Source organism: Anguilla anguilla, chromosome 3 (assembly GCF_013347855.1).
Source record: "Anguilla anguilla isolate fAngAng1 chromosome 3, fAngAng1.pri, whole genome shotgun sequence".
Taxonomy (NCBI): Eukaryota; Metazoa; Chordata; class Actinopteri; order Anguilliformes; family Anguillidae; genus Anguilla; species Anguilla anguilla.
The window spans coordinates 58,453,721-58,478,614 of NC_049203.1; the positions used below are offsets into that span (position 1 = coordinate 58,453,721).

Consider the following 24,894-nt stretch of genomic DNA (forward strand, 5'->3'; position numbering starts at 1 on the left):
AGCAAGTAGCACCGAGTTATACATTTTTATTTCATTTAAATGTCAAGTGCCACATTCCTAGATGGAAATACACACTTCTAAATGGGAATACTTATTTTCTTTCAATTAACTAAAAATTGCAGGATAAAACAGTCAAGCCATTCCTGGCTGTAGGGACTGTCTGAAGTCAGACAGATTGGGTAATGAAACTTAAAACAAAATTGAGCAGGGATGGCACGCCATCTACTGGTGTGTGGTGACAATTTACAATTTCAACCAACAGTGATCAGAAAATCCTCACTGAGCACATTAAACAGGGAATGCCACTCGGATCAATACATTTTACTATTTTTAGGTTTATTTATTTATTTATTTTTAAGCACGCCGGGGTACTGGTCTTTGTGTACGAGCAGACAATGCTAACACACAGGCAGCAGCTTCAGGGCAAGTGTAAAGAGGCTCAGTTATTAAATCAGATGTTTGTGGAGAGAGAGGCTCCACTGGACATATTCTTCATCCTCTCCTTGGTTGAAGGCTTACATACAGTGGACTCATGATTCCCCTATTGGCACTGTAACATTGGTCGCAGTGATTGGATCAAAGGGGCCAGTGCATAGAACAAGAGGCAGTGATTGGCTCAAACAGGGGGTCAGAACACAGGAGGACAAGTCTACTGACTTTCACAGGCTTCCTTCATGTGACTTGAGTCGTGCTGCTGCATTGGTCAAACCTCTGGGTAGGCTGTATCACTGAGCTGATCCAGAATCAGCTTATTGGTGCAAAATCTGTACATCATGCAGGATTACTGTTTTGGAGAACCGGTCTTTCTACACCTGTGTGTGTGCTGCTGCCTCCTGCTGTGTAAACTTATTTTACTGTAGTGTAAATATATTTTCTGCAGCCACGCTCACTCAGTTCTCTGGGAGCAGTATGTTGACGCCATTAAGCAAGACAGAAGACAGAGTTGGCAAACATGGTTTTCCATAGGAACCTGTGTTGCCTTTAGACTCTCTGACAGTAGCCTTAATGTGTCAGCTAAACAGGTCTATGAAAAAAGTAGCTTAGTCTGTGTATCAAAGGCAAAGGCAGGTAGACAAGGCAATGTCTTACAGGGGGAAGTTGACATTGTCTGTTGGTCAACGTGACAGCAAGGGGTTCGCTGTCCAGCATTAGCCCTCAGCATTAGGCTTTAGATCAGCCTTGCATCCATTTGCAGGAATAAGACTCTGTGTGTGTGTGTGTGTGTGTGGGGGTGTGTGTGTGTGTGTGCGCGCGCGTAGACCAGAGTGGAGCTGAACGTCAGTTTTTAAAGGTGCCATCATCATCAGTCAATCCCAGGTCACACTTTAATGTCTATGAGTCAAGAACATAGACCTTGTAGAACTTGTTCATCTGCTCGAGGAAGATGAATGTGAGCACGGTGTGGGGTCCCAGGCGGGCGTAGTACGGGGTGAAGCCCTTCCACAGGCTGAAGAAGCCCTCATTCCGCACCACCTTCAACAGCACTTCCTAACCAGGGAGAAGATGGGAGATGTGTAAATATATTTCATAATACATCAACACTGCATTAACAGTGATTTGCTATACAACAAAAGTTGCAATGCCCCTGATGTCCCTGAAAAGATCAATTTTTATTCCCTTGCTCGTCCTAGTTCTTCATGGTGATGGTATGTACTGTATGTGAAGTTGCGTGTGAAAATGTTTTATTTTATTGAGAAGCATTTTGTAACCCTGGTTTTGAAAAGTGCTATATAAAGAATTGCTTACTTATGAGCAAACATGCATTTTTACAGTGTCACATAGTTTATGTGCCTACCCTTGTGCAGATAATATACAGCCTACCTCCTGAAGAAGATCTCACTGTCTCATTTGCTTGCTCCACTCAAACTCCTCTAAAGGTCAGGGGCCCAGCTGTCTTTAATGAGCCAGAGGGGGGAAGAAGAAGACAGACAAACAGCCAGTCAGACTCACCAATCCGTTCTTGTACTCTGGTTTGCCGTCAATCATTCTCATATTCTGGATCCTGAGACAGGGATACGGGCAGATATATACAGTCATGTCATGAAAGTAATGGCAGCAGGCCAGTGGACTGTCAAACGATGCAGCCAAGACAGATTAACTGTAGAAAACAATCTGGGCACCTCCATTACTGTTTTAGAACCGATGTGAAATCTACACTATCAATCAGATAAACAATTGAAATATCATACATACGTTGACTATTTCTTTGTGCCATTGAACTTTGCTACTTTAAAAACTATTACTGCCGGCATTGCCCAGGGCAACCCACAGAGTATTAGTAGACAAAATGATTAATACAGTATGTATTACAATTTACCAAATATGTAACGGTAAATTTAATATTATTATTATTATTATTATTATTATTAGAATAGGTTATGAGGACACATGCAGTATTGCATATAGACTAGTGGAAAGCAGCGAGGGGCAGTGGAGTCAGCACTCTTCATATATCTGAGCATACAGACTGTATAGATTCCTTGAGCACAGCAATTAAATTTGATTTCAAGCAACAGAAAACAACAGAATGTCCAGCTTCAGTGCAGAGCCCTCTAAATATGGCCGTCTGCTGGTGCAGCTGAATCCCGCCACGAGATGAAATGCAAGAACAGGTTCCGCAGTTGAGCTGCTAAACAGGATGCCAACCATAAAACAGCACAGGAGAATGCTGTGATCACACAAAGCACGGTCACGTGACCCTAGAAATGCTGACTAACAGGAACCCAGGGCACACTGCATACTTCTTCTCCCTCACGTAAGGACTGCAGAACTTTGCATGCAGAGCAAAGAACATGTCTTTAATATTTCCCAGACGAGGGACATTACAATTGCATATATTTGCAAATAAAGTTACATGAGCAGAAAGCCCAGTGAAAGAAAGGAAAGAAAGGAAAAGTGGAGAGCAGTGATGTGAAGTACAGATTAGGATAATTAGACTCAGGTCCAGGGGGTCAATGTGTGCAGAATTGTTTGTGGCTGCCTACAGCACAAGTACAAATCCTGCTCCGCTTGTGTGGTTTGGTGTCAAGTAACACATACTGCGGTGAGTGCTATGGTGAGTGTAACATACTGAATGTCCATGGGCACAGCGGGACAGGGACAGAGGGACAGAGGGACAGGCGGGGGGACGGACGAACCGGGTCTTGACGATGTCCACGGGCATGGAGGCAGCTGTGGTGACCAGGCCGCTGAACATGCTGGCGCAGAAGTGGCACAGAATGTCGTCGCGGAAATACCCTGCATGAGAGAACACATGAGCTCCTCTCCATGGGTGAGAGAAGAGCCCTCCCCACACATGAGAGAGGGTCCTTCCGTCCTTATTATAAGAAAACCTTTTAGGAGTACTAAATCCAAGTTTTTTTCCAATTAAATTCTTGTGCTATAGCAGCTCTTAAAATGTTTACTTGAATCCATATGGATCCAATAAAGTAAAGCCAATGATGGGGAACAGCTGGGTCCTGGGTTGGGTATATGGTTTTTACGGTTACCAGACATCCCACCAAAACACCCAAAGCACAGATGTGTAGACAGAGAGACAGATAACGAACAGAATGAGAGAGAGAAAGGTTCTGACTTGGAGTTTCATCCATTGTGACCACAATAGACAGGAGTTTGGATGGAACGTGGTGTCAGTTGCACTTAAGTTGTATTAAAAAGTGATGTAAGTGAGGGTGATCCCTTACCAGTGTCCAGCAGCGCCTGTTTGGACTGAGAATAAGAGGCCAGCTGAGCAGCATTGACCACTACGGCTCTGGCCATGGTGGGTATGCAGCCCTGAAACACACGCAAATGCTATTATGACCACTGCTGTACTGACCTAGTGCAACGACCCTTTATTATTATTTGAGTGCACGTCAATCTCATGAGAATGAGAGATTAAATTTGGCTTAGGGTTGGCTGACTGACTGAAGCCACTACTACTCGGCCACTAGAGCGAGACATCACTGTGTTATAGAGTGTGAGTGTGACTAAATAAGAAGAGATCCTGTAGAGCTCCTACCCTCCATAGCGTTCTGAGCCCCTCCTCACGGGTTATCCTAATCAGGGCATTGAAGACGTTGGAGTACCCCCTCCTCTGATCTGGTGGTAAACTGGCGAAGGGAGGAGGGCATAGATTATTCACTTCGTACTCTCACAATGTGGGTATGAGCAGAAAAAAATGGGTTCCTGTGTCATGCCTAATCTGTTCCCTTCATTTATCCAAATCTTCTCACCTCATCTCTAACATCGCCCTACTAGGCATCGTTCCAGACATTTTCCGGACCTGCGGTGGTCGATTCGCACTGTGACTGACAGTCTTCACTGAACCCTCAGCAACATTAGCGAGGAGCACAAAAAGGCACTGAGGGTGAATTCTCCCGATTCGGCTGAAGGCCCCGTAGCGCGACCACTCCCATCTGCGCCCCGCCGTTTGTCTGTTCTCACCGGCCGTCGGCGGTCATGCGAATGAGGGCCACCTCGGCAGGGGTTCCCACAAAAGCCCCCGTGGCCCCCGCGGTCATGCCAATCAGCGCCTTCATGAAGAAGTTGGGGGGCGTCCCATCCGCCTTGGTCAAGCGCTCAAACAGAATACTGTAGATGCCCAACCGCGTGGTGGTGTAGGTGGCCTGCCGCAACAGGCCTGCTGACAACCTGGAGAGAGAAAAGAGAGAAAAAAGCAAGGCAGGAAAGAGAGAAGTAGAGGGAAATTGCAGACAGAGGGATAAAAGGAGGAAACAGAGTGAGGGGACAGAGAAAGGAGGGGTCAGAATAGCCAGGGGAAGGAGAAAGAGGAAAGAGGAAGTTGCAAGGCGAAGTGTGCGGGCAGACACAGTGACTGCTTGTGATTTTGAGTGCAGAACGTAATGCAGGCAAACAGTGCACTGCTAATCACACAGAAACACCCCATTACCCTGAACGAAAGCCTCAGCCTCAGTGAGCAGGACATCCTCCCAGTTATACATACATGTATGGCAGTGAGGTGCATCTACATACATACTGGTATAAATAATGACATCCTGTATGATGTAGCTAGGTGTTCCTTTACAGATATTCAAGGATGTCAAAGTTTGATGGCAGCCCCTGCTCTACGCTCAGAGCAGCCATGCTGCCCCGTCCCCGCGGTCTTACCCCGTGTAGATGCCCCCGATGCCCTCGTTGCGCAGGATGCTGGCCACAGCGTGCAGGCTGGTCTTGTACTCGCGCGCCTTCGAACCCTGGCCACTCAGCTGCATGCGGTTCTTTACCAGGTCGAGCGGTTGCACAAACACCGTCGCCCCCATACTGCCCAAAGGAAGGGGGGTACAGAGGCTGTTACTTGGTGTTCTTAGACAGTTTCCCTCAGCAGAAATGACCTCTCATCTGTGATCACGGTGGACATCAAGGCTCAGCATGTAACAAACAGATGAATTCAGATGACCGCTCTTTAGTGATCAAAGAAAGTGGTGAATGAAAATGGCAATACTGCAGCATGAATACTTACACTAAGTGAAAGTATTACATGAAGTGCTTACACAAAGAAACAGTCAATAAATCTATGATACACTGGCAATCTCTGTCTTTAGGTGCTCTAGAGTTAACCTTGCAATTGCTCTTCCTCAGTGGTGTCAGCTGAAGTTCGCCAAGAGGATTAAAAGCGACACAGAGTTGGCTTGTTTTCTGTTAGGCCTGTGAGCAACATTACCGGCAGTATGAAGGTGGTGACAATAAGGACTTTCGCAAGGGTCTGAAATTTTCTAATTTAAAGTTAGAATGATAGAACCACTATTACGTTCAACATAATGGAATTAATTAAGCTATAAGCAAATCTGCCTCCTTACTGTCGCTCACGGTCACTCATTTCACAGTACTAAAGTTACCTCTAGCTATCCAGCTAGCTACATAAGGTGAGGTAACTTACTCGGTATGAGCGGGTGAAGCTGAGGATGGAGACTTCTTTGATTGTAAACAGAGGCTAAGAAATCCTGCATAATATGTCCCTAAACAAGGACAACTTGAAAGTCAACATTGCCAGTGGTGAATTCCACAGTGTGGGCACGAATTCAACAGCAAAATTGCAGTTTTTGGAACTGGTTTGGCAATATTGTTGACCACAAAAAAGGAATGCGTCAAACGATAGTCCACCTGCCAGAAATGCAGGAAGGTATTCACATATGACAAAAAAGATTTTGACATCCACAAGGGAAAAAAACACTGCAACAACAGTAATGGCACCACCACTTGTGTTCACATCCACAACTTTAGGAAAATACTCATTTTCTTCAGCAAGCCCTAAGACTACATGGGTTGTCTCTAGAAACCTTTCATCATTTCATAGGTAAGATAGCTGCTTTAGATACCTAAAATAGTTGCTATGATTATACACGTTGGTTGGTGGAGTGGGGAGGAGGAGGGCACTATTGTTTATGTAACTATATTTGTGGTGCATGATATATGGCAATCTGAGTTTTGTACAAGCTGGTTTTTGGCCACCTGCTGTTCTGTGTGTCAGTAATTCATTGATGTCAGGTAAAATTATCAGGACACTGGGAAATACAGGACAAAGGGTATCCTGTCTTTTTGGCAAACCTACAATACACTGCAACCTACATTCAAACAGAGGCACAGCAAATATCACTATAAACCCACAACTGAAAAAAGGCCATTATCCAAGCTTTATTGTGAGGATGACATTTTAGATCTTGGTGGAAATCTTTCGTGGAAAGTTAATAATGCCTGTGCCTGGCTTTGTTTTCAGCCTTATCGTCAACACACACTTTGGTTTACAGATTAGGTGGATGACCATCAAGATCGACACTGGTTGTATCTGGTTACTGGTACCATATCATAGGTACAAGTTGACGCAACACTACTGCAGTGCAACTTATCTGTGAACAACATCAAATGACTTCTAATAGATAAATGCGCGCAGCAAAAATATTTTGGTTTATGGCAAAACTTGAGGTGATAGAAAACGGATGCCATCGGTTCATTAGCTAGCAGGCGACAGTCACAGGCAGTTTACATTTCACTGAGGGATTAGCTGGCACTGTTGACTGTTGACATGCTGAAATAACAAAATAGCAGCATCCAAACCGAAGGATAGTCAGCTAGCACTATATTATTGTGACTACAAAACAGCAGCATATGCCATGTATTTTTTTTTAACAAGCCAGTCAGATAGTTAGCTAGCCCTTGGTCACTCTAAACACGCAGCATGAACTGACCCATCTCCTCTTGCAACACCGAAGGTTTACGGCCAATAAGCTAGTTCATTTAGCTACAGTACATGTGAAACCGAACTGAGGCATTACTTACCCCGCAAGGCCACCGAAGAGGAACTTTATAGCTTTAGGAGAGGTTTTCGGCTTTGCGGATTCCGATGCAGCAGTCATTGTGCTATAACCTAGATAGTTTGCCAGACACTAATTCAAACGTGTATTTCACTGTCACCTCTCTCCCTATCCAGTGGAGCCGTCAGACTGTAACCTTAATCTGAGGGAAGTGACACTAGGGGGCGCTAACGTAGAAAGTATCCTGCCCCTGCTGCAAGGTGTATGGACGCGCAAAACCGCTGTTTGCTCATGCACATACAGTTACCAAATGAGACAATCTATAACAATAAACAACTTTATGCCTAACCATCAAGAAAAGCTAAAACTGAACTGCTTTGTGTTCGTGGGTAAAATTAAACAATACCAACAAAAATCTGAGCCAGTGAAGAATGTCTCATATCACCATCCTAATATTGCTAGACAAATAACACAGATAACTATCTACCCAATATTAACTACCAAACAACGATATTTATTTATGGGCCGAGTGAGCATATAATACCTATATGTAAAATCAAACTATGGCCAATTGTCCTTGTTCTTGATTAAATTCTTGAAATGTTTACGATACCGTGGCTATTATACTTAATACAAAAACATGATGTACCACTTGAAGCCGTTTTCGCTCTATAATTTTGCGGAATAATTATTTTAAACTGGTCCAGTTATCTTCTGTTCTCTTGGCGTATCTTTCGGTCAAACCAATAACACAAACAAGGGGTGTGTATTCACGCTGTCACTCTGAAACGTAAACACGGAAGATATCGGTGGTTAACTGTTCCATAGACGATGAAGGACCGAAGAACAAGCAAGTTGACGAAGGGATGATGCTATAATGGCCACTTTATATGTCATGGTTGGTTAGTTTGATGAACGATAGGAAGAAATGCGACAGCTTAACCAATTACTGAACGGTAAGGAGTTGAAATATAACTAGCTAATTTACCAACTTTTCCATAATAGCCTAGTTTGGCCTCGCTACCTAACACACCACTGGTTGTGCTTAACGTTAGCATATCGCGACTTTTAATAAAGATTATGCTACCAACTGGAAATGTTATTTAGTTTATGGTTAAGAAGGACTTGCAGATTAGTCGATAAAACAGCCCCTCGTTCAATACTAGCACACAAGCTCAACAAGCCACCTAGCTAATGTTAGCTCGTTAAGTAGTCTACCTGCCTGGTTTACTCAGATTTACCCAGCTAGTCTAACACGACGTGAGACACCAAGATGCCTATGTGGCACGTCACATGTTGCTAGCGAGCTGCGGGAATGCTTGAACAGAGAAATGAAACAGGAGAGCTGAAAAGGAAACTGAACGGGAGTCAAAATATTGTTGTTAGATTAGCATGCTATCGACCGATCATAGTACTACTAGCTAGGGAGGCAGTCTTTCCATAACGTTGGCATTTGTAGCCATCTGCTGTGTCCTAAATTAGAAAGCCAGCCACCTGAAAGCAATTTTAGTGATACATTATTTATGAACACATTAGCTAGAATCATGTTATCGTTAGGCATCGCAATGTCGATATACTGGCTCTAGCTAACCACCTTGCTACACAAACTAAAGCCAATTGTCGTGTTAATATGCCTGTGGCAAACGAAACCAACTAGCTATGTACCTCACTTAGAGCTCTACACGATGACACCTGTTAATGCATGCTATTTCAAGAGATGCTTAATTAGGGAGAGAAAATATGTTCGGTCATTGTTGAAAAAATTGTCTGAATAATCTTGCGCACTAGCTACATCGCTAGGTAACTGTAATTAAGGTTACTTCCGTGCTTCAATTCCTCACTGCAATGTGCTTTTAATCTGGTGTCCACTAGATGGCGGCAATGTAGCCATCAGTTTCAGTCCTGACCAGCCGGCACTGCCTCTGTGAAGAATGGCTCCGGACATACAACGCCGCTAACGATGATGCACCAGGGCCAGTGCAGTCCCGATGGTACCCAGGAGACGGGCAGAGTGATGAAGAGGGACAGGCATACTCCCAGCGCCTCGGTGACCCCCCTGGGTCATCCCAAATCACAGGACAGCCTCCCTGTGTTCCTGTTCCCCACAGAGCTGGTGTTCTATGCTCAGGAGCGCAGCTCACACAGAAGGGTTCTAACCTTCTACAATCCTTACAGCTTCGTGCTGAGGTTCAAAGGTGAGTAACTGAGGAAGATTGGATTTATTGAAGATACAGTATTGAGAGCAGATGATTTCTTTTTGTTCAGAGAAAACAAAATGTTCAGATAGGAAGTATTAGTTTATGTCGGGGGGGCTTGCAGATTAAGGTGTTTAAGTTATTATGTGTAGTTTGACTGGTGTTTTCTCTGTGCGCTTGTAATAACTGTCATACTGTTCATGATTTAGGGAATGCTTCACTCATTCCCTGCTTCTGCTCTTCTTTTGCCTTAGTGCTCTGCACAGCACCTGCTCTCTACACAGTGGTTGAAGCTGAGGGCAATGTGAGGGCCAGGTCTTGCGTAGATATGTGAGTCTATTACCCATGTGTGTGTATGTGTGTGTGTATATATATATATATACACACACACACACTGTACATACCCCTTTTATTGTGTTTATAATATTTGTAACTAGTGATGGGCATTTGGATGATTTTTAGGAGTTTTGATCGAGTACTCCATTGCTTCAACTTATTTATCCAGACTGTGGAGCAAGGATCCTAGAAACTAACATCATTACCCATAAGACAACAAGCTGCTAAAGCTGCCATGTGAAAATAGATGATGAAACTAAGCATGTTAATTCGTATTAATTCAATTTCAAGTAATTATTTTTCTGAGTCCTCACACTCATCCCTATTAGTAACATATATAATATGACAGGTTTTTGAAGGTTTCATTGTAAGTGTCATTCAGTGACTGAAACTATATCTGTGAGTGTTCTCAGTTGTTCTGGAACTTTTTGTGTTCTGGAATTGTGTGATAGGATGTGCTGTAAGTAAAAAATTTGTTGACTTGGCTTTCCCCCCGTCCTCTCAGCGTGGTGCGGCACCAGGATCCCAGCCCCAGGAACTGGGGTCGCAGGGACCGCTTTCGGCTGGAGGTGTCGGGAGGGGGGCAGAGGGGCACCCGGGAGATCTGGGCCGAGCTGAAGGGGAGCGAGGGAGGAGAGAAGCCCCTGGAGACCCCCCGGGGAGGAGCTGTGTCCCCCGCAAGCTTCTCAGCCACGTTGCCTCCAGGAGTCCTGAGCCCCGACAGAGGTAAGAGGCCCGTGTAAGGAGAGGGGCGAGGAGCAAAGGAAGGAGAAAGAGAAGGAGGAGGAGCAGCACTAGAACAGGGAGAAGTAAATCTGGGAAAGGCAATAACTGAGAGAACAGAACATGCAGATAGTGGCCGTAAAGGTGGAAACACTTGGGGGAAATGAGAGAGACACAATATATTGAAAGCACTTGCTTCCATTCAGGTATGGTTCCTGAGTTACTTAATTAATTGACGTTCAAGCATGCTAGGGTGGCCTGGCTGCTTATAATTATGATTAGAAGACACTAACTCATTGCCATGATAGAGGGGTGACTGTTGGAGTACTGAATACCGCACAGCTTGCTAATGTTTCACAAGGAACTAAGGTGTTGTCAGCTTGAAACAGCATCCTCAGCAAAGGGCAGCTGTGGCAACATATTCTCAGCAAATGTGCAGGTGTAGCTCACACCTGAAGGAGTCTGCATGTCTGTGTGGCCTGTCTCAGCAGTGAGGGGTTCTGGCAGTTCTGTGATTCTGTGGGGTGCATTTTCCTGCCGTCGTTTGGGTGCGCTTGTCCCTTCAGAAGGTGGAGTCAGTGCCAACTATGCACTAGTTAGTGATTCTGAGTGACCTCCTGCATCCCATGTTGCAGCATGTCTTTCCTGCAGGAGTGGAGGACGGAATGCTCTCCCGTTTTGCAGCTTTCATGCTGATTTCTATGCTTTACTGCTTTGCGTCTCATGCAGGTCGTGACCCCTCCCTGTTTGCTCTCTACGTCATTGTCGGGCTGGCGTGCATCACTGTCCTCATGCTCCCCCTGCATAGCGAGCCAAGCCCCTTGGTTCCAGTTCACGTCCATGTCACCGTTATGCAGAAACTGGTCTGTGCCTACATACTCGGTAAGGAAGTGTTCTGGCCTATTACTGATCAACATTAATGTGCTGGTGATGGGCAGGAGATCTATTAACAGAACATCTGTATGTACATCACACAAACATAATTCATGTGATGAGCTATAAGCTGCACTTGCCGATTGAGTCAATGAGTTTCACACTTTTAGTATTTAAAATGACACATACAGTATTAGAAACACAAGAGGGCGAGATTTTGTCATGCGTGAATTTAGTTTTCAGTCCCCTTTCCTGTGTTTTCTTGTTTTCATTTTTTTTCACAAGTGCACCACATGGTAGTTCAGGCCTTAGTAGATGAGGGGGAGTGTCAGGAAACATTTACCCAGACATATTCACAGATGCAGACACACTGACACCTCATCAGATGGCAATTTATGCAGTCAGTAAGAAGGGTTGCCATGGGTAATTTTGAAGAGAAAAAAAAACAAAAAAAAAAACGAACTTGATACTTTTTCAGTTGAGCACAATTGGCTTAATCATGAATTGATTCTGCAAGGCCCAAGTGCATTTCATGACTGCCCGCTCTCTGAGACATTGAGCATTTTAATGTCATTCAGTAAATACTAATGACATCTACTCGCACAGTCCTGACTTGCCTTCATTCAATTAAAAAAATTGTACAAATAACTTGATCCCTGCCAAAACGTGTATTTCATTTTTCATTAAATTTGGAGATGAGTTTAAAAATAATTGTTCAAATGCAAGGAGACTCCTCTTCGTGCCAGAACCGTAATGTAAGCATACTCCCAAGTCTGAATGGTTTCATTCGAAAACAAACTCACCCTATCTGAATATTCCTTCTCTCTGGTCAATGTAGCAGTGACTGTGTAGCTCAGTTCTTCATGCAGGGTGAGTGGTGCTTCGATATAAACCTGCCTGTAAACATGAAAACCTGACATGTTTCTCTCTTTCTACCCATTCACCTCATTCTACAGGTCTGCTCACCATGGTGTTTCTACGGTGATGGAAGAGAAATAGCGAGAGACTCAAAATCACTAAAGGTTTTTAATTGGAATGAGGTGGATGTTTACAGACTGCTGTGGTAGCAGAGGAAGACTGCAGCTATATTCAAAGACTGAATTGGACCCACTGATTGGACACTGCCCGAAAGAAGGGTTGACCAACCAACTCTCAGCATTTCAGTCATAATATGGCCAGTTTCACCCAGCAGAACAGTGACTGGAGGGACCCCTCAGAAGGAACCAAACGCGAAAGATGGGTCCACACTGGGACTGACTACAAACAGACCCGCATTTTCAATGTCCGCTCCAAGACGCACAGCAGCCTCTGGATCCCAGCTAGAGCTCATGGCATGTTGAATTAGCATTGCTACAACCATACAGATACAGTAGGCTGCGGGAATGCGATGCGGCCTCTTTATTCGAGGCTTCCCGTAGCCGTGCAGAACTTTTTTTGTAAGGATCGCTATAAGAATTAGCCAGCTTGCAGTAGACTGAACTAGTAGAAGACATGGGGCCATTGCAGGGAATGTTAAAAATACACGCAGTACATGAGCCGTGAATCAGCCGTATTGTAAGCCACACCCACCCTGTGCAGATCACGCAGTCGTTTTTACCGAAGCGCCCTCACCGTTAATGAGCTGAGTCATTGCTGTTGTAATGTAGACCCATAAGTTATTTAATTTGCTTCATCAGCGCAAAGGAGTTTGTTTGCAGCTTGTTGAATCTGATGGACCAAAACCCCTGCATGTAAGCTGCAGATGCATGAACACGCCATATGTGTGCATACACGGTACATTGCTACTGTATATATATTCGATGTGTATAATAAAGCTATATTTTTATTGCAATGAAATTAAAGGGTTCACTTTCACTAAATGAGATATTTAATGAAGGGGATTTCTTGAGATAAATCCATGTTCTTGAATTGGTGCCTGTGGACAAAGAATTATTGCATTGAATTTCATTTCTGAATATGGAAATATGGTGAAATGCATCCCGGGCAGTAGTCAGCTTTTGTCCCTTGCGGGATCATTGATTCATAGTTTTTGCATACCCTCTGATACAGACATTCAGGAACTTGTCTTGCAGCTAACTATGAATGTGTAATTCACGGCCAACGAGCATTAAATTATGCTGACTATTGCATTTCTCATATGCATGACTGCTGTAATTTTGCTTTAAAATGATTTCCTAGCAATAATCAGTTGCAGAATTACAAGCATCCATCCAAACTGCTACTGTTATTATTTTGCTTAAAATTCTAGCGTATAAAGATTGGCAGAAAAATATGGCTTCCTAGTTGTCTACATTACCCGGATCCACCAATCTGCACATCTGCTTGCAGAAATGTGATGCAGATGGCGATACCTAATTTACATGAGTAGGATGAAGCTGCACTTTCCTAAAAAACTCATCAGAATCCCTGAAGGCCAGTCAAAATTTAATGCTGTGTGACCCCAGCCCTCCTGGACAATTGATTATTTCTAGACCGTTCTGTCCAAGAGACATAAGACTTAATTTGTCCCATGTGTGCCTTCTAGTGGCATTATTAAGTAGGGACCTGTCTACAGCACGTTTGCCAACAAGAAGTATCAGTAGGATCTAGGGAAGGCACTGATAATGGAAAACTTACATAGCTATACTGGCACAAACTGTGAGGGCTCTGCAGTTCGGTAATAGAACTTTTAGCTCTTGATAGAATGTCATTACACATCAGAATGGCATTAGTACAGTCCGGTAATAGAAAGCACTTTTTTTTCTTGCCATTTTTCTCCCATTTTCTTCCCAATTTTAGTTGTTATACCAATTCCCCATGTGTATCACAGTCCTGGTCGATGCGCTATCCTCTCTTGGTCTGGGGAGGGTGTAGACTACCACATGCCTCCACCGATACATGTGAAGTCACCAGCCGCTTCTTTTCACCTGACAGCGAGGAGTTTCACTGGGAGAGCGTAACGCACGTGGAGGTTCACGCTATCTCCCCCAGATCCCCTCCCTGCTGAACAGGCGCCCCGACCAACCAGTAGGAGTCGCGAATGCAACGATCAGGACTCATACCCTCACCGGCTTCCCACCCACGAACACGGCCAATTGTGTTCGTAGGAACGTCTGACCAAGCCGGAAGTACCGATAGAAAGCACTTCTAACTGTCGATAGAATGTCATTACACTTTAGAATGTCATTAATCCAGTCTGGTAATAGAAAGCACTTCTAACTGTCGATAGAATGTCATTACACTTTAGAATGTCATTAATCCAGTCTGGTAATAGAAAGCACTTTTAACTGTTGATAGAATGTCATTACACTTTAGAATGTCATTAATCCAGTCTGGTAATAGAAAGCACTTTTAACTGTTGATAGAATGTCATTACACTTTAGAATGTCATTAATCCAGTCTGGTAATAGAAAGCACTTTTAACTGTTGATAGAATGTCATTACTGCAGTCTGGTAATAGAATGGGGTTATAAGGGCTGCTAGGACAGAGGGCGTACGTTTCACAAACCAGGATAAATTGTGGTGAATTTTTCATGCCCCTTTTTGTGGCATAAAAAACTTAATTAGTGATAGGCTTGGAATTAATCTGGTTTATTTGGTAATACAACTGTACACCAGCAAGTCCTAATACCTTGTGTATTCCAAAATGTCAAATGTTTTAATCTGCGATTGAATGAACACTGCCCTCTTGTGGATTTTCCTGGATGTCTGTAAAAAACATTTGGCACATCTAGTTTCTCAGTTTCCACCCAGATCTATCGAAGACATCTGTGCTCTAAATAGCTGTTCAGTAGCACTGAATGCATATCTGTACATGTGTACATACATTTTATTCTTGCTTTAAAGGCAAGGTGACCCCAAGTCTCTGGTATTGCTGGGTAAGCATTGACTTGTGGTGGGTGGAATCATTGTCTCTGTGGACATCAATTTTTCCCTTCCTGAAAGCAATGCCACCAACTGGCCCCCAACTGCTTTATCAGCATCCATATGAAATTCAGTTTTGCCTATCGCAAGAGCTAAGGAATCTAACATTTTGCTGAGTATCATTCTGACCACTGGCTGCCGGCACTAAGGGCTATATTTGATCAGGTCTGACAAACACTAGAGCTAAGCACAGCAGTACATTGTGACAGCCAGTATTCTGGTATGGATAAAAAAAAACTTCAACAGTGTCACCTACAGCTCCGGGACATTGCATACGTTAGCATTTACTAGGCCCAGCTTCCAAAGGCCCAGCTGCTGCCTGGTGTCCAGTGTTCCTGACAGTTCTGGACACTGTAATATGTGGTCAGTGGCAGTAAGCAGGGCTATGCTTTATGATCTGACCACACCGGGGAGGTGAACAGTACCCTGCCATAACAGTCTCATGTATCTACTCACAAAACAGGCTCTGGACCCTGAGTCTAAGTGCTTCTGTGGGGACCTCTTTTGTCGAAGACGACTTCACACGTAAGTAGGCGGTGCTTGCACAAATCAATGAGTACCATTTTTAGCCTGACAAAGCTCGTTTTTAGTTTTTAAAAAAAGTTTTTCACAAAAGTGCTTGTCATACATGGAGGCTTATTTGTGTCAAAACAGCGCAAATAAAAACAGAAAAAAATGTATATGTATGGCACTTGGCGGTGCTTATTTGTATTGCATGACAATGTGACCACGAGAAGTGCTTTTATCTGTTGGTACTGTACATCCCTCTGTTGGTGATGCTTCCGAAGTCCATAAATTTAGTATTTGTATGCAGAACTTTCTGGCAACACTGATTTCCTGTCATAAGCCTAAGCCGGCTTTTAAAAAAATGTTGTGGGCTGCCACATGTTGCTGTACATTAACATTAGAACATTAGGAATATTAGAGAAAACAAATATCACTCAAATCAAATATTCATCTTCATTCATATTCATAGTTCCCAGTATGTGCCCCACGTTATTGAATAAGATGTTGATTAGAAAACAGCTGCGACTTAAGAGTTGCCTGAATAAACATGGAAAAGGAGCCCATTTTCTTTGTTTAAAAAGAATCAGGCCAAACTCAGGAATGTGACTTACTTCAGGAAGACTTTATTGAGTATCTTTAGTATAATGCTGCATGTCACACATTGTCCAGTCCCAAAAACCTCAGTGCCCCCCCCACTCTCTCTCTCTCTCTCTCATGCACACACGCGCACACACACATCCATCTTGTGAACGAATTACCCTCAGTAACTGTCAGATCACATGCGTAAGTCTCTGTGATTCCCCAACATCAGAGAACAAATATTCTGTAGGCAGGCTCACCTGACCAAACATTTTTAATCTATAGTACTATATACAAATAAATATCCTACAAAAACATTTTCTAAATTCTTACAACCTGTTTCTCCAGGGTGTAAAGGGGTGATGGTGGGTGGGACAGGGGACAAGGCAAGTTTACAGTGGTGGGTAGAATAAGGAAAGGGGTTTAGGGGCAGACATTGCGAGGAATGGTTAACTAATGTGTGGGTGTCGTCACCAGTCGTAGTAGTACCCCACCAAACCATTTATATTCTAATGTGCATGTTTGATCGCAAACTGATTGTCTTTCAAATATATGTTCTTTGTGAGTCAAAATGCATTTGTACAATCCTCTTTTGCAGTAGTGTGTAAATGTCTGCATGTACATATGTGTACAGGTATGTGCACATATATTTGCAAACCGATAACTCGTTCACTGCTGCAAACCCTGAATGCAGCCCCTCTCCAGAAAGGAAAGGGGGATAGATGAAAAAGAGAGGAATGGAGGGGGAAATCATGTCAAGGACACGATTGGAGAACAATGAAATGGAGAGGGGGCTGAACATTTGTTTGCACTTGATTTTTCCCATTTTAACTTGAGCAAACCTTATTCTACAGATATCTACCTAAAGATATAGGGATTACATTATTCTATAAGTAGATCATTTTTCTGATACTGTTTTTAAAGGCAAGCAAGGTACATTCAATATAGGGCTGTTTTCTTTTTTCTTTTGCAAGACAGTAATATATAAGTTATACAGGCAAAGTTATTAGGAAGTGCAATAAGAGTTTATATACACAAACAGGTCAACTGATCGTCAGTTCCGCTATCGATCTTTTCATGGTTAAGTATTACACTGATGCGCAAGTCATTGTGTCCATCAGCTTTTTATGAATTTCTTGGGGCTTTTCAAAATAAGAACAAACCAAAATGCAAATGTGAGGCTCAGGACTAGATGTTTATGGGTTCCACCAGCCGTTCTATCAGGGAGCATTACCCAGACCGCTTTGCATTTCCTGACTGCACATCAGTTTGCACCTTGTGATGAATAGTCTTCACCTACCTTGAGAAGTGGGGCAAATATAACATAATGTCAAAAAAAATATTTACTTCCACAGTTGACTAACATGTCAGACATTTTCAGTTGAACTAAATCTTCAGTCTTCAAATATTTCTTCAGCCTTATAACAAGAGTTGTGGGAACGACAGCCAACATTGATTTTTTTTTTAATGTAGACTTTTTCAAGAAAAGTGGCAAATCTGAAATGACACTAATGCTTCATGAATAAGTCAGTAATCTATATAGGCCTATCTCTGTTTAGGCATAGAGATTCCCCCATCCTCCAAACAGCACTCATTAACATTACACCAACATAAATATCTGAGAAGATAACAAAAAATTAAACATGAAGTACATCCTAATACAAAATATCTGTCATACAAACTATCTACAGAAATAACTCTGTCACAAACACCACACCCTCAAATGGTCATTGGGGAAATCGCAATGCCTGTTCTGTTTACATAATTCATATATATGTTAAATCATTATGACACATATGAAAATATAATGATTGGAAAACCTGCATACATATATAATGTGTAGCCTCCTGGTTGGTTGTAGACTAATAGTTTAAAAAGTAAAAATCCTGAATTGGTAACACTTTAGAATATGATCTGCTTATTGCAACATGAAATTGCATTATAAACCATTAACACATACATTTGTGTTTAGTCCAACACGATCAAATGGCTCTCAAACAGGATATGGTGGCTGAAAAACAGCAGTGCACTCTGGTTAAATAAACTGGAACCCAAGGGAGCTGCAGACCAAAACCATTATTTCAATATTTATGAACAAATGCGTGTTCAGACATTAGGAGACCAGGGTTGTTAGGTTAATTAGCCTATACAGTTTAAAAATATGCACTGTTGGGAATAAATACATAAATTAGCATGTATTTATGAACAATGTTCAATATATTAATGATTTATTTTAAATGAATAAGCAACTTCATTCTTGGATTTTACTGAAACCTCAACTGCAACAGATACTTAAATTCAAGTCTCTCACAAGCATCTTTAATCTATTTAAGAGCAACTGATGCAATGGATTTGAAATCCCTTAAAATCAATGCCCTACCAACACTGGTTTCAAAATCCTGATTCCACACAAGAAATTATGGTATTGAGGCCCAAACTCCGATCACAAGTCCATCTTTATGTTTTTTCTCCATGACATCTGAGCTCTCCCTCCATGCTTAAGAGGTTCAAAAAGATACAGAATTACCTTAAAGGGTTTGACTATTTAATGTCTTTGCATTACTCAGCTGACATTTTAAAGAATATGTTCAACACACTGGGTTAGCTTAAGTTCCAAATTTGTCTTACATCCCTTGATAGCCAATCAAACATTGTTTTCAAAGAAAGCAGAGTCAGGGGCGGCAAATAGCACCACCTGCCATTTACCATCAATGTTGACCAATTTCAGATGTGCCTCTCTGACCGCTATACAATTGTGGTATTGATGATTAAACACTACAAGAGAAGCACACATGAGCTTGGTGACATGGTCTGTAGCCAACACCTGCGAGTCCACTGAGGCTCTAGTCTGGTGGTGCCCACTGAAGGTCTGTGGCTAACTCAACTTCATTCCAGCTCAGGCCTGAATCAACTGACTGGAGCCACTGACTGCATGGGTAAGCAAATCACCTGTTTCAGGAGTCAATAAGCTGCTGTTTGAGAAGCATCTCCATAGTCCTCGGAACTGTGAATCTCAGAGACACCAGGGGACGTACCCGCCGGAGCCCCCCAGCCTGAAGTGTGGAAAAGCGTAGATCAGCCTGACGTGCGTTAAGAGTCTGGGTTCAATATTTGCTATGTGGAGTCTCTCAGAGGAAATGAGGAGTCTCTGAGGACCCAGCAGCTCACAATGGCATTCTTGAGTCATTATAATCTCCTCTATACTTCAGAAACAGTTTCAGAACATGATGACACAAACGCTGTCTTGAAACCTTACAGAGAGTAGCTGTTCCATTCAAGTGCCTTTTTTTCTTCTTCTCAAAGCCAGGCTGCTGTAGAGTGCATGCTGCTTTTCTTCCATCGTATGATTGGCCAATGACAAAGTAGCACCCCCCCCCCCAACATTTGTCATTCTTAAAGGGACATGCGTACAGACACAAGAAAGGAATTAAGATATTGTGTTTGAGTTCTGGGGGAGCCTCTTGGAAACTGGGAAATAAGAAGCTGGAGGACATTACTGCCCAGTCACTGCCCTGCTCCCTCCCCCATTCTCAGTCTCTCATCTGGAAAAATAGGAATACATCTGTTTCTCCGTGATCTCTCTCCACATGTCACTTGATTTCTTAGATTTTATTTCACCATCTTTTTTGTGTGTCCTTTCAATGCTTCAGCTAGAACATCCGTTGGTTTATTTTTCTTCATATACATACATGATATAAGTAGATGTGCAGCTGGTTACTGGAAGCGCGATGTTGAAAAAAACATGCGATTTGCTAATAAAGAAGGCGGAAAAAGGACGATACGTCCTCTCACTCTTCGGTTGTTCCTCCCTCTCCTTCAGCTCCTCTCTCCCCCTCTCTCTCTCTCTCTCTCTTTCCGCCTCTGCGCCTCCTGCTCCTCACGCACGCGACTCCTTCTTGGAGTGCGGCTTGTTTCCCAGGAGTGAGTCCATCTCGTTCACCGTCTGTGGCGTCATCTGAGACAGGATCTTAGAGAGAAGACAAGGGAGAGGAGGACAGTGAGAAGGACAGGGGAGAAAAGAAAGTGATACATACAGGAAGACAGAGAGTCAAAAGTCGTTCCACTGTTTTTCTGTGTTTTTCAGTTATTTCCATATAGTTTGACAAAATGTTTGTCATAAATAAATTGACAAATAAAGGAAAAAGAAGGAATGAGAAACAGAGAGAAACTGAGATGGATACTGGGAGATCAAAAACAGAGACAGATTAAAAGCAATTATACAGTGAGCTCCATAACGTTTTGGACAAAGACATATTTTTTCTTGATTTTGCTTTGTACTCCACAATTTTAGATCTGTAATGAATCAATTCACATGTGATACATTTTGGTTTTTATACACAGTCCTCCTATTTCAAGGCACCATAACATTTGAGACCAATGGCTTCACAGGTGTTTCTGATTAGTTCAATGAGTTCAATTACTTCTTTAGTGCAGGAAAAAGAGCTTTCAGTATCTAGCCTAAAAGATACTCAGCACCCAATGATGCCTATGGGTCACAGACTTAAAGCACTCATTGCAGGCAAGGAATATGTGACAAAGTACTAAACATGACTGCCTTCATTTACATAACATTAATATGTCCCAAACATTATGAATAAAAAGTGCATTATGAATAAATTGGTTTCACAAGGTGAAACCAATGTGTATAAAAATACCCTTGAATAAAAGCTGAGAATGTGTACTCAAACCACATTGCAAACAGCTTGATTGCAAAAATTTGAGCCAAATGAAGAAAAAAAATATTTTTCCCATACATTATAGGCCTCGCTGTATTTCATACTATAATAATACTATACTTACATGGTTACATTAGTGCTATCCTTGCTTCATATAATTCACATTTGTATATCCTGAAGTCATTCTAATAAAGATCATTTCATAAAACTTGAAATGGGATTTTAACTGACAGGGTGGTGGTGGTGGGGGGGGGGGGGGTGTCAGGTGTTCCCTTGTGCCGCACTCCACTCCCATCCTGCATGCCTCTCACATTTGACTGCACCATCCAATCACATCAGCTTCTGACAAGTGCAGCTCAGCAACAATAACAGAGCGTAGTCACACACAGAGCAATGCGACTCTATCCAGTCAGATTTCAGCTCAATGCCGCTTTAGAATACAATGCTGCTTTGTCCAGCATTGATAGCAAGGTTATACTTACTTAAAATACACTATTGATTTTAGACCAAAATGATAAATATATGCAAATAATATTTGTGAATGGCGTCAGTTTTTTCAATGTAAAGGGGAGAAAAAAAATCAAATAACACGAGCAGGCAAAACACAATGGATAAACCTACCCCATCTCAACAGTGTGTATTCATTTTCAACATTTTTTGTTCCAAATTTGTTCTGTTCTTTTCTCCCCAGACTGGCATATTGTGCAACCAGTACAGTGTATGGTCAGCGTAGTTTAGCTAGCCATCAGTGTTAATCGTATGAAGAGCAATACAGTGTGCTAGTGCAGCAGGTTAGTTAGTCGTCAGTGTTACCCTTACAGAGCCCAGTGTTATCACTGTAGACTATGACAGGGAGTCAATGTTATCCAAATGGAGCCCAGTACAGTATGTTATTAGTACAGGCTATGGATGGCTGTTCATGTTACACATATGCATCCCAGTGCAGTGCGTTATTGGTGCAGGTAATGGCTACCCGTATAGAGCCCAGGTTCTCTAGAAGCTGGTCAGTGTTGGAGACGCCCATCAACACAGAGCTCACTCCCTCGCTGCGCAGACACCAAGCTGAGGGAGAGAGAAAATGTGTGTGAAAGAGAGGGAGAGAGAGAGAAAAAGAGAGAGTGAGAGAGAGATAGACAGAGCGAGTGAGAGAGAGAGAGAGAGAGAGAAATTGAGAGAGGGAGTGAGTGAGAGAGATCTGTACATTTCTAACTGAACTTCAATCAAAACACACAGTTCAAAATGATCATTTCAAAAAAGCAAGAGAGTAGGAGAGAGGTGGGTAAAATAGTAAGAGGAAGGAAGCGAGCTAGAAAAAAAAGACAATTACAGGTAGGGTCAGGTGACTGTTCTAAGCTCAGATATGACAGAAAGCTTGAGGAAAGTGGTAAATTGAGAGACAAGAGAACACAGCACAAACAATGGCTTAACTGCAGGTACAATAAAGTCATCGGGAATGGGTAATAATCAAGATTGAAAGAGGGACATAGAAGAACAGATAATCTCACACAAACACAGATATACACATGCACGCACGCACACACAGTACAGAACTGTGTGTACGGATACACAGACGTTACCAATGGCCAGTTGTGCAGCAGTACAGCCCAGTCGGTCAGCCAGCAGGTGGAGCTCTTTAATCTTGGCCAGCTGTCTGCGCCCCTCCTCACTGTTAACACGCTCCTTCAGCCACTGGTACCCCTGGCACACAAACAAACACTTCAGCATTCCAAAGAGGCCTGCATATCTTCAAAACTTTAAGACATGGCAGTACACTGATAAATTCATCTTTTGCTCATACTAAGCACAATATTTATGACAAACCACACACTAGTTAATCAAGGATTAACCACAGAGAGTCTAATGGCAGCAAGTGGCATTTGTACAATATAAATTACACATGTAGATAGCTTTAATTAATATGATATTATTCTGATAACATGTGCTGTTACAGCTTCACAGTTTAATCTGCGTTGGGTCAGACAGTTTCGGGAGGGCGGTATGTGGGGAATGCCTGCACCTCAGTGTCAGTGTGTCTGGATGGCTATACCTTCATTGCAGCACGTGAGCAGTCTGGAACCCCATCACTGTACTTCCCAGTGATCAGTCCACACGCCAAGGGGGACCAGGTCATTGCACCAACACCTGAGAGAGACAGACGTTAACGCACAGCCCAGTTACACACACACACACCACAGGCACACGCTGGTTACACACACACACCACAGGCACACCCCGGTTACACACACACCACACACCCCAATTACACACACACACACACACACACACACCCCAATTACACACACACACACACACACACACACACCACACGCCCACACCCCAATTACACACACTCACACACACACATACACACCCCAATTACACACACACACACAAACACACACACACAGACATGCATACCAAAAAAGAAATGAAATATGGCTTATTTTATGAGAATGCTTCATAAAATAAAAAGTGCAAAAAGTCTGATCACAAAAAAATGTGTACAGCAAGTGTGTGATACAATGAGCTACGGAACGCAGCCAGAAACTGACCAATCTTGTGGTAGAGTTCGGGTAGCTGAACCTCCACTTTGTCCCTCTGGAAGTAGTGGTACTCAGCCTGCTCACACACTGGGGGTATCAGGTTAAACTGCCGCGCAACGGAGTACGCCTCCTGGGAGGGGAAACAATGATGTGATTACTGGGACAGGTATGAAGGCACACAGCCTGCTGGGACACATTAACCCAACCTGCCGTCCAATCAGCATGCAGCTGCCACTCATTTGTCAATCTCCCGAGGAGACGATAGCTCCCAGACACAGAATGCCCGGCCAGAACCAACATTCATTATTTTATAACAGGTATAAAGAATGTGGCACATCCCGTCTCACATTCGCATTGATTCAACACGGAATACAGCCTTGAGATTCTCTCTGAATGAGAGCAACTGCCACATACAAACACATACATCGGTAAATGGGTTTAGTGCTGCTGTAAAGGACACTTAGAAAGGCACCCATAATATGTAAGGTAGCGCCGTTACAGAACAGTTGCTCAACTACAGTATACTGTTCCATGGGCTCCTTAAGAAAAAATGTATGGAACGAGAGCGGGTCGTAAATCACTTCCATAGAGCAACACTACCAGACAGGTGAGCAGTGTGACACCGTGACACCGACAGTACTAAATGCGGCCACACTGTAAAGCAGAAAGGGGTAAAAGCAGTGTAGGGGTGGGTGGTCATGAACATGGGGTTAAGATATTAGGGGATGTTAGCATTTGAAAGAATGTGCCTATAGCACAATGTGAGGGATAGACTCTTTTATAAGACTGTTGAATGGTAATGGGTGGGGGTCTGTAGCAATGCGGGGGTTTTCAGTGGTTTAGGACACTGGGGAACGGCGGTATTTCCTACAGCTAGCTGGGAAAAAGTAAAGTTGCTGTTTCACAAGTGCTAGCAGCTCAGCAACAGAAAGCATTCTTTCAACAGACTGTAACGTCTTAAATAGCAGGGACATCGACCATTTAGTAAATATGTTAAATCTGGTTTCAATTATTCCACTAAATAAAATAATCTAATTCTGATCTCTCCAGTCAAGGATTTTGCTTTCCTGGTATGACACACTGTTGGCTGGGAAAGAGAGCAAGAGAGAAGTAGAGTATGAGAAAATGTTTAGACCACCAGGGTACAACAGTCTCAACATGCATCTCGATGCAGACAATGCCTAGTTACTCCCAAACACAAAGCACACTCTCTATACTTAAACACACACTCTATACTTAAATATCTGTCATTGAATCAAATTATTAGGGGGCTAAAGGACAGAAAGTGTATATGGGGAAATCATTGCAG

General features: G+C 42.9%; 3 protein-coding genes across 3 annotated transcripts in view; 1 reads left to right on the top strand and 2 right to left on the bottom strand.

Annotated features, from left to right (window-relative positions):
- Nucleotides 1-6: 6 nt before the first annotated feature.
- LOC118224027 (mitochondrial 2-oxoglutarate/malate carrier protein-like) lies at nt 7-8,007 on the bottom strand. Its single transcript, XM_035411179.1, has 8 exons — nt 7,276-8,007; nt 5,110-5,262; nt 4,426-4,632; nt 4,001-4,091; nt 3,684-3,774; nt 3,138-3,237; nt 1,951-2,002; nt 7-1,488 (listed from the first exon to the last, which is right to left on the bottom strand). The coding sequence occupies exons 1-8, from the start codon at nt 7,350-7,352 to the stop codon at nt 1,333-1,335; spliced, it is 927 nt and encodes a 308-aa protein (XP_035267070.1). The 5' UTR covers nt 7,353-8,007; the 3' UTR covers nt 7-1,332.
- Nucleotides 8,008-8,052: 45 nt separating this feature from the next.
- Nucleotides 8,053-13,213, top strand: LOC118224028 (motile sperm domain-containing protein 1-like). The gene is made up of 6 exons (XM_035411180.1): nt 8,053-8,206; nt 9,123-9,445; nt 9,700-9,775; nt 10,287-10,507; nt 11,234-11,386; nt 12,334-13,213. The coding sequence occupies exons 2-6, from the start codon at nt 9,211-9,213 to the stop codon at nt 12,360-12,362; spliced, it is 714 nt and encodes a 237-aa protein (XP_035267071.1). The 5' UTR covers nt 8,053-8,206; nt 9,123-9,210; the 3' UTR covers nt 12,363-13,213.
- A 3,175-nt stretch (nt 13,214-16,388) lies between these two features.
- The window catches only part of LOC118222266 (voltage-gated potassium channel subunit beta-3-like), a 29,013-nt gene continuing 20,507 nt past the window's right edge, over nt 16,389-24,894 (bottom strand). Inside the window, exons 10-14 of the mRNA XM_035407714.1 lie at nt 23,595-23,715; nt 23,090-23,184; nt 22,620-22,740; nt 22,016-22,104; nt 16,389-20,333 (exon numbers count right to left, since the gene is read on the bottom strand). Coding sequence (XP_035263605.1) covers nt 20,244-20,333; nt 22,016-22,104; nt 22,620-22,740; nt 23,090-23,184; nt 23,595-23,715 — 516 coding nt within the window. The 3' untranslated portion in view covers nt 16,389-20,243. The remainder of the gene's footprint in view (nt 20,334-22,015; nt 22,105-22,619; nt 22,741-23,089; nt 23,185-23,594; nt 23,716-24,894) is intronic.

Bases quoted from the DNA above. Each gene is read 5' to 3' on its own strand.
- LOC118224027 (XM_035411179.1), bottom strand. From the start codon at position 7,352: ATGACTGCTGCATCGGAATCCGCAAAGCCGAAAACCTCTCCTAAAGCT. The intron at 3,775-4,000 runs GTAGGAGCTCTA...CGTGTGTTTCAG, and splicing joins GGCTCAGAACGCTATGGAGG to GGCTGCATACCCACCATGGC. The intron at 1,489-1,950 runs GTGAGTCTGACT...CTCCCTGGTTAG, and splicing joins CAGAGTACAAGAACGGATTG to GAAGTGCTGTTGAAGGTGGT.
- LOC118224028 (XM_035411180.1), top strand. From the start codon at position 9,211: ATGATGCACCAGGGCCAGTGCAGTCCCGATGGTACCCAGGAGACGGGC. The intron at 9,776-10,286 runs GTGAGTCTATTA...CCGTCCTCTCAG, and splicing joins GCCAGGTCTTGCGTAGATAT to CGTGGTGCGGCACCAGGATC. The intron at 11,387-12,333 runs GTAAGGAAGTGT...CTCATTCTACAG, and splicing joins GGTCTGTGCCTACATACTCG to GTCTGCTCACCATGGTGTTT.